This window comes from Martes martes, assembly GCF_963455335.1.
Source record: "Martes martes genome assembly, chromosome: 4".
Taxonomy (NCBI): domain Eukaryota; kingdom Metazoa; phylum Chordata; class Mammalia; order Carnivora; family Mustelidae; genus Martes; species Martes martes.
In genome coordinates this window covers 108,443,272-108,458,761 of record NC_137891.1, presented here as the reverse complement: position 1 = coordinate 108,458,761, position 15,490 = coordinate 108,443,272, and the positions used below count along the sequence as shown (strand labels likewise).

The window sequence follows — 15,490 nt, the reverse complement described above, 5'->3', positions numbered from 1 at the left end:
TGCCCCTTTATAGAACATGACATGGGCTGGCTTTTCCCCCAATCACATTTTCAACAGTGTTCCGCAGAAGGCCTTTCTGATTTTTTATTATTATTATAAGCAGGCAGATTGGAAGGAGCTGTAAACCAAAACACAGCTGGTAATTCTAAATTTAGGCCCATCAGGATGAGTGTCCCTCATAACACAGTTTCTCAAACTCCTTCCACTTTAAGTTGCTTTTTTACCAGATGTCTCTTGGTGTGTGTGTTTCTTGCGCATCAGCAAATTTTATTTGCGTGGCCTTTTCATGCCACTCTTCTGATTTATCACACTTCTCACATTGATTTTTTTCCCCTCTACTTGTAAAAAGAAAATAGCTGTTTGTGCACAGATGGTGGATATGATTTAGTATTATAAGAGTAATTCATGTTATATTTATGAGATGTTTCCAAGTAGCCTTTTAGTGGGAGATATTCAGGAAGGACACCTTTTAGAACGGTCGTCTCTCACCTTTTAACCTGTTTCTTTTGGTGTTTATCTCCTGAGTACTCAAATATTGGCAGGCCATTGTTTGTTTTAAAATTCAGGGATTTTTTTATTTATATCCGTAGTAGGACCTTGGAACCATGCAAGATCATTAAAGTAGAGAGGCAAAAGCATTTTGAAAAGGAAGAAAAGGAAGGAATGGAGCAAGGATGAAATGCAGTAATCATACCCTCCCCCCTTCCTACCATGCCACCCTTGCCTCCTTCCTTCAATTTTTATTGTGTGCAACTCTGCGTATAGAAATGCGGTCAGTGGGCGCCTGGGTGGCTCAGTGGGTTAAAGCCTCTGCCTTCAGCTCAGGTCCTGATCCTAGCATCCTGGGATCGAACCCCGCATCGGGCCCTCTGCTCAGTGGGGGGCGTGCTTCCTCCTCTCTCCTGTCTCTCTGCTTACTTGTGATTTCTATCTGTCAAATAAATTAAAAAAAAAAAAAAGAAAAGAAAGAAAAAAGAAATGCTGTCAGTTTGCCAGGGCTACTGTAACAAAGGACCATAGACAAGGGGTCTGAAACAAGAGACACTAATTTACCTTTTTCACAGTTCTGGAAGCTACAAGTCTGAAGTGCATGTGTCAGTGGGGTTGGTTCTTTCCGAGAGCAGTGAGGAAGGAATCTGTTCCAGACCTCTCCACCTGGCTTGTAGATGGCTGTCTTCTCCTCATGTTTCTCAACATTGTCCTTCCTCTATACATGTCTCTGTGTCTAACTTTGTTCTTTTTATAAAGACACCAGTCGGTCATGTTGCATAAGAACCCACCCCAGTGGCCACATTTTGGCTTAATAAACCTCTGTAAAGACCCTATCTCCAAATAAGGTCACACTCTGAGGTAGGAGGTGTTAGGTCTCGTCAGCATATGAATTTTGGAAGGACAGAATTTAACCTATAACAAACGCTTATTCTAAACCAAATGCAGCAACAAGGAAAACTTACACTTAATTTGTAATTGCTTGTGTCAATAAATTTCAGTGTCATGCTAACACAATTCTAATGTCCATTTAACTCAGTGAAGTCATTTAGGTGGTTTCTCTCATGATGGATGTGTTGGTTTAGAATAAGGGTAGAGGACAGTGACTTCTTAAAATAATCCAGCTTCACTGTTACACATTATATATTATGTTCACATCTGGGCTTGAAGCCATCCCAGGATTTTGGTGTGTGTGTGCCTGTGTCTTCACTATGCTAGCTATAAGAAGGGTATTCAATGTTATTTAAGAAGTAGAGATCTACCACACAGATCATTTCCCTTCTGCTTTAATCTCTTGAAGAAAGAAAATGAAATGGTGTCCTTTCATTGTCTAGAAGACCAGTAGATAATGGACATCTATCCAAATGCTAAGAATGAATGGACATATAAATAAAGTTCAGGGAAGGGAGCAGGGAGAGAAAAAAGAGAAAGAGAGATAACTAATGAGAGAAAGAAGCACACATTATTGTGGAGGTGAGACCTTTGTTTGGAAAGAACAAATTCTAATGATCCATTTCTCCTGAAAAGCATCCACCACAAAAGGTTAAATGGAGGGCTTTTTTGGTTAATTGCTTCTTTGGATCCTCTCAAACACTTATTTTCTTCTCTTATTCATGTCCAAATGTAAATCTTTTAAACATTGTCATTATATTTTCTTTCCCCTTTTTTTGAAGTGAATATAAAACTCTTTGGATAGTCAGTTTTATTGAGGTTTTAAGAATGTTTTTGAGTGATTCATAGTAATTTAAATCCTTCTACTGAATCTTGGATGTTGCTAAATTTCAGCCTGTAATTTTCTTCCTTTGCTCGATATCGAAGCATATTTTTGACACCACACTATGCTCATTGGAATTGTGAGCCTTTGTAAATTCATGCAGATCTTTCCCGCTCTACAAAAGGATGCATTTTAAGCAGAAGAAATAGAATGCTAAATTATGTAGTAGGTATAAGAAGTGGGTTGTGGTGAGTTAAGAGGGTGACTACAAAGAATACCAAAGCACATGGTTGTGTGCAGTGTCAGGGAAATTTAAAGTACACGTGCCTGTCAAATTAAAATTTGTCAGCTTAAAAAGCTACTACAGGACCCCTCCTCCCATCTGAAAGTAGAGCATTCCTACGAAACCTTTTGTAAGCTGAAATGGATTAAAGCGAAGGAGCAGTTACCATTAATCCATATGGATTAATCCATATGGAAAATTTTTTTAAGCCTTCCCAGACCCAAAACACAACCTCTCTTAGGCTTTTCTGGCACCTTAGGACACATTTTGCTAATGGATGCACAAAATAAATGGGGATAAAGCACAGATGTTCCCAGACACAGTTCAAACTGTGGAGTTTGATGCCGTGATGCTGAGTGTAATTCCTGGGCAAGGAGCTTGGTGGCGCCATTCTTACTGCGTGGGGTGCACCCCGCCTTTCTCAGGGCTGGCTGCCAGAGCCGTTGCTGAGCACTATTTTTGCTTTTTCACCTTTTTCCAGAAGAATGAAAATCTTTGGATTGCAAAAACAGATACTTAATGTAGTGAAATGGCTGTACTATATACAATATATACTATACAGAGATATTTTTGTACATGCTGACTGCATATTTATTTGGAACCTCTATATTACATTTTTAATGGCTCCTTAGTGTTCCATTGTGTTAGCATTCCATAATTTATCTTGACAATCCAATTTCCATGTGATCCCAGGCATTTTAAAATTTCCTATTTAATTAAGCAACTTTGATCAGTTAAGAAAAAAAATCAAATGTCACCCAAGGTCATTTGCCCAAATGGCCCTAGACAATTGTTTTAACTTATTACAGTAGTTCTTACTGCCTTTGAACATTTACACAGTGTTGATATTAAACTCAACAACCATCCCAACACCTGGAATAACTTCTGTTAACTTTTTTGGTATAGCTTATAAGTTTGTATCCTCTGTCTCTCACACTTTTCCTCTCCTACCCTCTCTGTCTTAAACACACGTAAACACAAATACACACCCAAGAATCTAATTGTACACAAACTTTATTTCCTGTTATTTTCTTTTAATAATATACTGTGACCCTTTTTCCAACATACTGTATTCTAAGTTACTTCTAGAATATTACTTTTAATCACTTTATTGTGTTCTATCACATGGATAGACTTTATTCTAGCCTATTAATAGGGATATACCATAATTTATTTTGCTAAACTTTTATGGCAAGATATTTATTGTCTATTATTTTGTGTCTCATTAATACAACTGTTACTTGTCTATTCCTTGGTCTAAATCATGCCTAAGTGTTTTTCCTTTCACAAATCATTTTGTAATCACAGTAACCTGAACGTTCTTAATTTAAACAACCCTTATGTATCTTACCTCTTCAACTGGTGTGTCTTATCATAATAACTCTTGTATTATTGCATTGAGGGGTTACCCAAATGCTGTATTATAGTTCACAGAACTAACTTTTTGTGTGGGAAGAGCCTTAAGAATAGTGCTGTGGATATTACTGATACTTCCAAAGGATTTAAGTTGATTTGTTTTCAGGGGGAAAATACATCAGTATTATGATTTCAGTCTTTTTTTCATTCCTAGTACTACAAAAGCATTCCTTGTCTTAAAATACTGGGGGTTTGCTACATTTTTATATATTAATAAATTTAGAAGTTATACTGTTTTAACCTTTGAGGTGGGAGAGATTTTGCAAATCTTCAACTCCAGGTCCTCAATTTAACCTTAAAAGGCTGAATTAATTGTTCAAAGTTATTTGCTTAGTCAGTGGTAGAGAAAGGATTAGAACCCACGTTTAAGCCTCCTTTGTAATGATTTTTTTTTTTTTTTCATTTAGGACTGGCTAACTCTGTTGCTAAGTTATGATAGACTTTGTTGCTGAATTCATCTTTAAGTGTGTTGGTTAAATTTAATCTGTTCATAACAACAGTCAAAATTTTTATTCTAACATCTATACATATTCTTAATTTTGAAGGAAAAAAGTAGTATCTAAAAGAGAAAGCAGAGAGTTGGAAACATGTAATTATTACTACTGAAGAAATAACTCAAATGTCATATTGATACTGTTAGTTTTATGTTTGCATATGAATAAAACATTACTTGTAGAATTTACTGCATGTTATCCTTTTGTTTCATTTAAAATTTTTTATTAAAAAGTAACATGCAACTCTTTCTTTAAAAACAAACTATTGAATGTGCCTGAGGAGATGGTATGTCCAAGGAAGTAGCCAGTGAGTTTGGGGCTGAGGAGGGAACCAGTGTGGTTGTGAATGAGAATAAGACTGCCTTGGTTCATAGGGTCAGGGCTGAGGAGACAGTTGGCCTGGTTGGAAGATTGGTTACATGTAGGGGGATTGAGCATTAATAAATATCTTCAGGATACTGGGAGCCAGGCTTCTCTCTGCTGGAGAAAAGAGTTACAAACATGGAAAGAGGTAAGGCTGGAACAGTCAAATGGTGTCAAATTGTTAACTGGAGGTGTTGGTGTGAACTCATAGTATTTACTTTCTATCTGTATATATCTAGATCCAGATGTGTATTGCATGTGTGTGTATGTGTATGTGTATTATACATATATTTCCTATCATTCACATCTTGGTTTCCAAATTCCAGTTTCCTCTAGAAGGAACCAGAGTTTCTTGGAGAAATGTCTGATTCCATGGCTGGGTCAGGGAAAATATAAGATAAACCTGAAACATCTAGTTCTGCCAAGTTATGTACAGTGCTCAAGGGATAATGAAGACAAATCAAAAACACACAGATGCCGCTAGGGGGTCCCACTAGGCAGGTCATGGACACTTAACATCAAAATAAATTAACATCAAAATATAATAGGTTAGGATTATAACCTATTGAATAACATAGGAATCTGTGAGTCTATACTTAAATAGTTAATTGAGTAAGTAAATAAATACTCTTTATTCTCCTTAGGAGGAAACCTAGTGATAATGTCAAAATTGAAAAAAAAAAAAAAGGAATACATGTGTTATTTTGAAATAAGGAATGTAACAAGGAACAAAAACAGCTAATAGAGTTCTGCATTTGCTTCTGAAGAGTGTGAACTGGGAATAGCAATTCTGGAGCATGGGAAGCTGCTTTTAAATTCTACTTTGCTTTGTCTTATTTTAAGTTTTGTAGAATTATTTAACTTTTTAAAACTATAAATATACTTTTTATTTTGAAATAATTTCGAACTGGGAGAAAAGTTGCAAGAATACCACAAAGAACCTGGTTTTCCCAATGACTGCCATTGCACAATTTTCCTTTCTCTCTCCCCCTGAGTTAGTTGAATACATGATATTTTGAAGACATGATATTTTATTACTCCTGAATTGGCCTGCATATATTTTTCGAAAACAGTAATACTCTCCTACCAAAGTACAGTATACATACCCAAATCAGGAAACTGATATTGACACAATACTACATTCCAATCCACAGACCCTTTCAGATTTCTCCATTTGTCCCAATAACATAGTTCAGAGGGAAAAAGCAAAGGTTCTCCTCCTTTAGTATGGAATCCAATTCAAGATCACATGTTGTATTTAGCTATTATGTTTCTTCGGTCTTCTTCAGTCTGGAACAGTTGCTCATCTTCCTTTTTTCCATCAGAGGAGTTGAATTTTTGAAGCTATTTTATAAGCAATGTCTCTTCCTCTCAAACACACACAGTACCTGTATTTTTCTTCTGATCAGTATAATTATATCACCATTTATATTTAAATTCAGGATTAAGAACAATTTGTGTATGTTCATATAGTGAACTAGGATAACATTTTCATTCTTGTACATCTTTCGCTTTCTTGAGAGTTCATCATTCATTTATTCCTTCATTCATTCACTTCCTCTACTTCTTTATCCCTCACTCTTGCTTTTTGCCCATCTTGACTTCTCTGCACCCATCTCAGTTCAACTACAGAATCTAACATGACATGCTTCCTCTCATTATGTTTAAACATATCACATATTCTGTCACCTGCCTTTCTCCTTCTTCCTCCTTCCCTCTCTTTCTCTTTTTTCTTTTTTTCCCTCCCTCCCCCCTTCCTTTTTCTTCCTTCCTTTTTTTTTTTTTTTTTTTTTTTAAATTTTCCTCCTTCCTTTGCTCACTCCTCTGGTCTTTCCTTCTGTCCCTCCTTCCTTCTTCCCTCTCTTCCTTCATTCTTTTTCCATTCTTCATCTCCTTGCCTCCCTGGTGACTGTCTTTCTGACCAGGTCTATATAGGATATCTCTAGTTCTGCTGCAAAGCTATCAACCTGGAACTTTCCTTCACACTCATTTGAAGAATTTCTTCTGGTTCTCTTTTCTGTTGAGTCTGCTGTTTTTAGATTGTTTCTTCTTCTTCTTCTTCTTCTTTTTTTTTTTAAGATTTATTTCTTTATTTGAAGGATAGGGGAGGAGCAAAGGGAGAGGGAGAGAGAGAATCTCAAGCAAACTTCCTGCTGAGCACAGAGCCCTATGCTGGGCTTGATCCCACAACCCTGACATCCTGACCTGAGCCAAAACCAAGAGTCGGATGCTCAACTGACTGAGCCACCCAGGCACCCTCTAGATCCTATTTCTTCTTGCTCTGTGCCCTTATTTTGGAAAGTTCAAGAAGCTTCCAAAGATTGGGTGCATGGGAAGTCAGTTTTGGGTATCCTTTATATCTGAGATGGTTTCAATCTATGTGTATACTTGAATGACAATTTGCCTGGCTATATAGAATTCTAGGTAGAAGATATTCTCTCAGAATTAAGAAGACATTTTATTGTCATTTAGTTTCCTGTGTACCATTGAGAAATCTGGAGCCATTCTCATTCCTGAGAGTCCTGTTGTATTTTACCTATGTATATTCCCTCTGGAAGCTAAGATCTACTATGAAATGTCACGATAATGGATGGTTGCAGGAACATATCCCACCCCACCAAGGCCCCATTCATTTTGAGGAGGTATGAGAGGCCCTGTCAGCCTGGAAACACTTCAGTTCAAAGCCCATTTTTCCTTCTTCATTTTATGGAGTTAGTTTTATTAAGGCACTGCCTGCCTGGATCCTTTAATTTTAAAAAACACTTCCTTCTCCTTTTCCATCTCTTGTTCTTTTAATTCAGCTTAGTTCTTGACTTCTAGCTTTCAAACTTCCTGTTGAGTTGTTATCTTATTATCATATTTCAATTTTCATGAGCCTCCTTTTTTATTGTCTTGCTGCTGTTCTCTGAATTTTTTAAGAATATAGCTCCTGTTTTTATTCATGAATTAGATATCATTCTTATCTCTGATGATTTCATCTATTTTTTGTAAGCGTTCCGTTCTCTAACTGCTTCCTGTCCCCTGTTTGTTTGTGAGTCTTCCACATCAGAGGCTTTCTGCGTATTTAGATATTTTGTAGTCTCTACATCAGGTAATAAAAACTGGAGGAGATATTCAGCATGTATGGTAGGGGCTTCGCTGCAGGGTGATTAGGCAGAGATCTGGCTTATGCATCAGGGACTGCAACTGTTGTTAGTCTTTTCTCGGAATGGTGAAGGGAGAGGAACCCTCCGATCGCTGTGTGGAATTTTGCACGTTGCTGCCAGCATCCTGGTGGCCAGCTGAGGGAAGAGGGCTGGCCATCTTCCCATCTAGTCTACAGGACTTTCCCTCGCTATGTCTTCCTCCATTCTGCTTGGCAACCTTGAGTTCAGAGACACCCCAGAAAGTAAACTTGAAGTGGGATTTTAATAGGAAACAAGAGATAAAAATACATGTTCAATATAGCAGGTCTAACCAGGAGTCTAGTCATCCTTTTTGTTCTCGATATATGTCATTAGTATTCATGGTTTCTAAGAAAAAGAGGATTTTAAACTATTTCTTCTGTAGATGTTAATTTTTGAATGTGTTTTATTCCTCAGGATGCCTCACTGATGGACATGAATTCCTTCAGCCCTATGATGCCAACATCCCCTCTGTCGATGATAAACCAAGTCAAGTTTGAAGATGAGCCAGATTTGAAAGATCTCTTCATAACAGTCGATGAACCTGAAAGCCATGTTACTACGATTGAAACTTTCATTACTTACAGGATTATTACTAAGGTAAACTTTTAATGAACACTTTCTTGAATACAGTTGCTCTCTGAACTTTGGAAGTGCTTTTTGTTCACTATGACTCTCAACAGTAGAGAATCTTAGCTGAATTGACTTATTTCTTTCAACCATTTTGGATAAGACATTGCATCTAATCTATCCTTCACTTGTTCTGTATGAAATCCATGAAATTCAAATTACAATGGTCACTCACCTTTTTAGCAGCCATGCATCTTGAAATAAGAACATTTAATTTTTAGTTTCAAAAATTATAAAGAAATATCTTTGGAAAATAAGAGCCTCAGTTTGCTAATAAACAGAACTTTTTGAAAACATGATACAATATTTTGTTGTAGCATTTCTTTTGAAGATTACAAAATACAGTTTCATTTGTTTTCCAAATAAGAGCAAGTGGCTGCTTTATAAGATACTTTATAAGATGCTTTATAAGATAAGATATAAGATAAGTTGTCCAGTAATTAAAAGGCAGAGTAAATCTAGAACCCAAATCTCCTTAATCCTAAAAGAAGGCTGTGAAAAAGACAGTTTACTTCTGACAGAATAAAACAACCAAACAGTTTAACTTTTAAAAAAAAAATCCTTTATGTAATAGCAGCCTTTGAGAATTATATTCATAAATTGTAACATTTTCTTTTCTTTTTTTTTTAAAGATTTTATTTGTTTTCGAGAGAGAGAGAGAGAGAGCCGGAGGGATGGGTTACAGAGAAAGAGTCAGAAGCAGGCTTCCTGCCAAGTAGGGAGCCTGATGCGGGGCTTGATCCCAGCACCCTGGGATCATGACCTGAGCCCAAAGCAGACACCTCACCAACTGAGCCACTCAGGTGTCTCTATAATATTTTCTTTATGAAACCTCACCGTAATCTCTTTTGTAGCTGAAAAGGGTTTGGGCCATCTTCCTGTAATCACTTCTTCCAATGCAAACTCCACCTTGCTGCCAGTTAGTATTTCATAAAAGTGTATATATTTGATCTCTTTACTAGGATTCTTAAACTCCTTCCCTGGTTCCTCATTTCCTGTACAACAAAGTGCAAATTCCTTTGAATGACCTATAAAGAGCTTTTCAGTCTGATGCCAGCTTACTATATAAAGACTCATCTCCTAACTCCCCATGTTTAATACTCCTGCTCTCCACTCGTCTAGAGCTATTTTTGTTATCTGAATACTATAGAGTAATTTCTTTTTTAAGATTTTGTTTATTTCTTTGAGAGACAGAGAGCAGGAGTGGAGGGGAGGGACAGAGGCAGAAGCTGACTCCACACTAAACAGGAAGCCCTACTCGGGACTCAATCCCAGGACCCTGGGATTATGACCTAAGGCAGATGCTTAACTGACTGAGCCACCCAGGTACCCCTCTAGGATATTTGTTACTCTCATGACTTTGTATATACTTTTCCTTGTTTGCTATGTCCTTCCTCTTCTAGAGAAGAATGAACTACTGTTTATTTTTCAGCGACTCAAAATGATGCGTGCTCCGCTCCCCCATCCCCTGTACCTGCAGGCGAGAAGTCCTCTTTCTTTATCCTGTTTTCCCATGTTGTTCTAATTGAATTCTTAAAGAATGTAAAACATTGGAGTCAGTATAGCAAAGAAATTAAAGGTCTATATTTAATTCTGCTAAGCCTCAGGTTTTTGTTAAATCTATAAAACAGAAATGATAATCGAACCTGGTTCTGTAGAGTTGCTGTAAGAATTGATTTAGGATTGGTAATCAATGTAAAACACTTAGCAAAATGCCTGACACATAATAAATGTTCATTACTCTCCTATCTGTATGTGGGTAGATCACTATGTGTTACTTGTATTTATTCCAGGCAAGTCTGTGAGCTTCTAAAGAAGGTAATTTTATCTTAAGTTCTCCATATTTCCAAACACAATCCTTAGGATATAGTAACTAAGCAATTTAACTTTTTGGTGCATGGATGAGTGAGGAAATTTATGGTATCATACTTGTATCAAGAGGCTACAGAGCAAGACAGCACGGAATTGAATCTTGATGACTCCCCTTTCTTGCTATGTGTCTTGGGCTATTTAATTAACCTCTCTATGCTTAGTGTCCTCAGTTGTAAATAAGAAAACGGTACTAACCTTGTAGGGTCTTTGTGAATATTTAATGTGTTTATACAGACATACTGCTAAGAATAGAACCAGATTTCTACTGGTATTACTATTTTAATTATAAGCACCCATTGTTATCCTCCTTCCTAGCAAAGAATTTGTACAGCTGACTTATTTTCCCATCATCATTGGTTTCTCTTAGATACTTTTTTATAAGCCACCCTGTGAATTTTACTCTAATCAGAGACATATCATTCTGATGAGTTATCCAGAATTACATCGTACTTTAAACGTACTGCTCTTATAGTAGTAGTAATAGTGATAATATCACAGTGCGTTTAACTAACATTTATTGTGTGATTACTTTGTGCCGGGCAATGTTTTAACCACTTTATACATATTAACTTATTTAAAGCTTAACAACGATCCTTGGACCTAGATGTTGTGAGCTACCCCCATTTTGTGCATGAGGACACTGAAACTCAGTAACTTGCCAAAGGTTACACACCATAATGATTACCTGAGCTGGGATTTTAATTCCAGACCATTTACTTTCACACTATATAGGTTTTCTGTTCTGTTTATGTGCATCTCTGCATCGTTATGGCAAACTATCTTTCATTTCACTTTTATGAAATAGACGTTTATACAATACGTCCCTTTGTTCTACTTCTGATTGTTTTTACTATATCCTAGTATTTAGACTAAATCTATATATGCTAAAATATGCCTTATAGATACAAATACGTAAACATTTAGTAGGTGAATATCATGTTATCAAATATAGTCTTTTCTTTGTTATTCACTTATTATCATTTATTCACTTTCTCATATATTCAGTGAAGTTTTATGGAGTGCCAGTTATGTCCCAGGTACTGTGCTTGTGTATTGAGACAACACCAGCAATCAAGCAGACATACCCCCTGGCTTCATGGAGCTTTTAACCTAGGGGGGTGATGGATATTCAACAATTACATGCTTAATTATTTAATATAGTCATAAATGCTGTGAGAGAAAAATACAGGATTTTATGAGCACAGGGACCCTGTCTAGTTTGGAAGTTCAGAGGTGGCTTCCCTGAGAAAGTTTTAGTTTTATGAAAATTTATATTTATGACATTAAGATTATAAAGGTGAAACACATATACATGGGCACCTGTATACACTAACAATATCCACTTAGGAGTACTTAAGAATGATCTGGCTATAAATATTGATGAGTCTTAGGAAGCCCACGTTCCTGGCATCTGTTCTCCTTGTGGGAAATTACCCTTTATTCTCCAGATTAGACTATCTAAAGTGACTGCTGTAACGTACTTTTTCTTTTGGAGATCAAGAGATGTGTCTTCCTTTAATACATATAGAAACAAGAGTGAAGAGGTTTAACAAGAGTCTTCTTCCTCACATCCTCATCATGAAGACAGACTCTAAATGTCCACCAGTGTGGAGTAGGGGTTAAAGTATATCCCTGATCCTAAGATTCATTTTCTCGCAAAAACAATTTTCTGTATCCTCGAAGCCTAGAGTAACTGCCCTTGACCAAAGGTCAGTGTTTGTTGAGTGCATTTTGGGGGATACATCACATGAGTCCATTAGTCCTAAACTTCAAGTACCTAAGCTTTTAAGGTCAGATATGAAAAATTAAACACCATTTACGATATAGCTTCCATGGAAAACTGTATCCTATATTGGAAGCATTATTTGTGCTTCAGATTAACTTTTTGGAACACATGTTCTTTCTGAGTTGGAGATCTTTCATCAAACCCTGTTATTCCTACAGTTGGGAAGCTTCTTTCTATCTTCTAGTGGCCAAAATTGACCACTTTAGATAGAACAACGATTTTGTCCCTGCTGTTGGGAAATAAACCATGATCCGAGCCCAGCTGAGAATACTTGTTTTCCCTTCCATATCTTAGTCTTATAACTCTTTGGGAATAGAACAAATTCTTAAAGTAGCATGAAAGAACACACTGTACTTATCTTCTGTTTTCTTCTTCTGCTTTTGCAGTATGTTAGAAAACTCTTCTAAGTCAATGACTGAGTGATGGGGACAGAATCAACCAATTATTTGACTTGATTTTACATCTTCCTCTTGCCAGAATTTATGTCAGATTGTTCTATGTTTACTTAAAGTGTTGAAAATTCTTGAGGACATATAAAGCTCTTAACTGCCCAATTTTTGAGTATTTTAGTGTCGGTTATGCCAATTTATATTTTTGGAAATTGGTAGTGAACCTATACATATGTGCCACGCACAAGAAGGTGTTCAATAAGTATTTTTTAATGAGTGACTATAAACCATGTTTTGTGTGTGTATATATGTATGCATATGTGTGTATTTGCATATATATGTACACATACCAACTCGTATATATGTTGTTAAACTGTGTTTCTACTAGATTTAGTTTTCCTATTTTTACCATTTCCATAACTTGTACCCATAGTTAAGATTTCATAGTGTTTCGTGAACATTTAGTTCCTTAGACTTCTGCATCTCATTTACCTCCACTTTTTCCCAAGGAAATGATTTGATAAAATATATTGTATGATATTGTAAACATTCATTTTAAAGGAGTAAACTTTGGAAAGTTTAAGTTTTGTGAACCTTATTTCATGACAATTAAGATCGCATCTATGACTTGAACTACTTAATTCTACTATTGCATTCATCTGGGTGACTGATATTTCTGGTGAGTGCGAAATATGCATGCAATGTGTTATTCCATCATCATTCCTCCAGGAAAATTTCAACCTTAATAATAATGTATATAATTTTTAATATGCAAAAAGTTGAGTGAATGCAATATTGTGTGAGTGAGTGTGCATTAGATAATCATTTTTTATTTGGCTTGGGATTCATGCAGTGGAAATGAGGTTGATATTGTACCCACGTTCTTCTTGTCATATATGTTGGCATAGTTTTTTGGTTTGTTGAGAACAGATATTTTATTTGCTTAATTTTCGGGATTTTAGGCATATAACTCAAAATCCCTTGAGAAATGACAGGAAGATTTTCTTTTCACATCAAATCTTCATTAATAACATTTTTTAAACAGTGGTAAAATCACTCCGTAAAATGTTAGAATTTTCATATACTAAAAGCAAATTTTACCAAAGCAATTCATTTGAGCAAATTCCAGGAAAACATTTTTTTCTCAGTTATTATTTTCCAAATTACAAAAATAGAACTTTCCTCAAATTCTGAATTCTAATCATCTTGAGAAAAATATATTTGAAACCTAAATTCAGAACACACTTTCTTGTTAGCAAGAAAGTCATGCCAAATATAATCATAGTTAAAATCTTGTGGAAGGCAGATGGCTGCTGTAAGACAGATTTTTCAGTTTGGATTTTAAATTTGAGCATGATGTTTGCTTTCTTTCTGGAAATACTGGAAAGTTTGCTTTGTTTCATCTGCTACATGAATTGATGATTACAAAAAAAGTACAGGCTGACAAACACTGAATAATTAGAATTTGTTAATTTTTCTTAGAGACCCATTTATTTCAGAATGTCTAAAATAACATTAGGCAAATGTCTCCCGTCTTATATTGCGTGTGCTGTTATTTTCTCCTTCTTTGTTCAGACATCTCGTGGGGAATTTGACTCCAGTGAATTTGAAGTTAGGAGACGTTATCAAGATTTCCTTTGGTTGAAAGGAAAACTTGAAGAAGCACACCCCACTCTGATTATTCCTGTAAGTCTACATTTTTTTTTTCCCATACGGTGGCTACCATTTTGTCTTGTGAATCATTAGAATGCCGAAAGCCTAATGTCAGACCTCTAAATTCACTGAAAGTCATTGATCTTAGAAACGTTTGCTCTTAAACATTCAATCTATGTACAGATTTGTTTTTCTAAGCTGTTCTAAATATGTTAAGATTTTGCAGGTTTGGGTTCTGGCATTGTGAATCTTGGAATCATCACATGCTCGAATAGTCTTCCAGAAGGGAAGAGTATAGAATTCCTTATAATCCCATGCCACATAATGCTTAGATACGTCTTAAAAATTTTTTGCCTCAGCCATTGCCTGAGAAGTTTATCGTGAAAGGAATGGTGGAACGCTTTAATGATGACTTCATCGAGACACGCAGGAAGGCACTGCAGAAGTTCCTGAACCGAATTGCTGATCATCCAACTTTAACATTTAATGAAGACTTCAAAGTGTTTCTTACTGCACAAGCTTGGGTAAAGAATTTTGATTTATACTCATATAATCCTTTCGTGTCTTTATGTATGGTAGGTTGTACGCTTCCTCTTGTTTACTTTTATAAATCAGGCAGCAGCATCCTTGAATTGAGATGGATTATCAGACATTAGAGAGATATCCTTCAGATTTAACCCTGTGTCAAATTTACATGTAAACATCACAGACATCTTCTATCTTCCTCACATATACATATTCATATTTCTCTTGGTAGCTTATTTTTTTAATGTCAGGGTACTCCTTGCATATATAGCTAATACTGAACACATACAAATGTGTTTCTTTTGTAACTGGTTAGGACTTTTCAACTTAGGCTAAAAGTCTTTATTAAGTGAATAGGTGGTTGGATGGATAGCCATATAGAAAATAAGATTTTCTTATTTTTCTTTCAATTACCTAATCAAGGGGACTGTATCTATTTCTAATGCAGAAATTTATATATCCCTCCTCTTTTTTCTTTTCACCTATGGAAATATAACTCACAAATAAGAATAATGGCTGGGGAAATTGGTCAATATTAAATGATTGCTGACCAATATTGAGTCTTATATCTCTCAGTTGTTGCCAAAGTGACTGAGGCTAGAAGGTGGTTCGTCTCAGTCTTGACAGATAGTACTTATTTGGAAGCCCTTTGAGACTTCTGTGAAATGAATTTGTGGCCTGACTCCAGAACCTTAGGAGCTGCTAGAAACAG

At 36.0% G+C, this 15,490-nt stretch overlaps 1 protein-coding gene across 2 annotated transcripts in view; it reads left to right on the top strand.

Annotated features, from left to right (window-relative positions):
- Positions 1-15,490, top strand: part of SNX7 (sorting nexin 7) — a 95,266-nt gene that overhangs the window by 16,286 nt on the left and 63,490 nt on the right. For both annotated transcript variants that reach the window (XM_080801798.1, XM_080801799.1), the window contains exons 2-4: positions 8,341-8,523; positions 14,176-14,286; positions 14,613-14,777. In XM_080801798.1, coding sequence (XP_080657924.1) covers positions 8,341-8,523; positions 14,176-14,286; positions 14,613-14,777 — 459 coding nt within the window. The remainder of the gene's footprint in view (positions 1-8,340; positions 8,524-14,175; positions 14,287-14,612; positions 14,778-15,490) is intronic.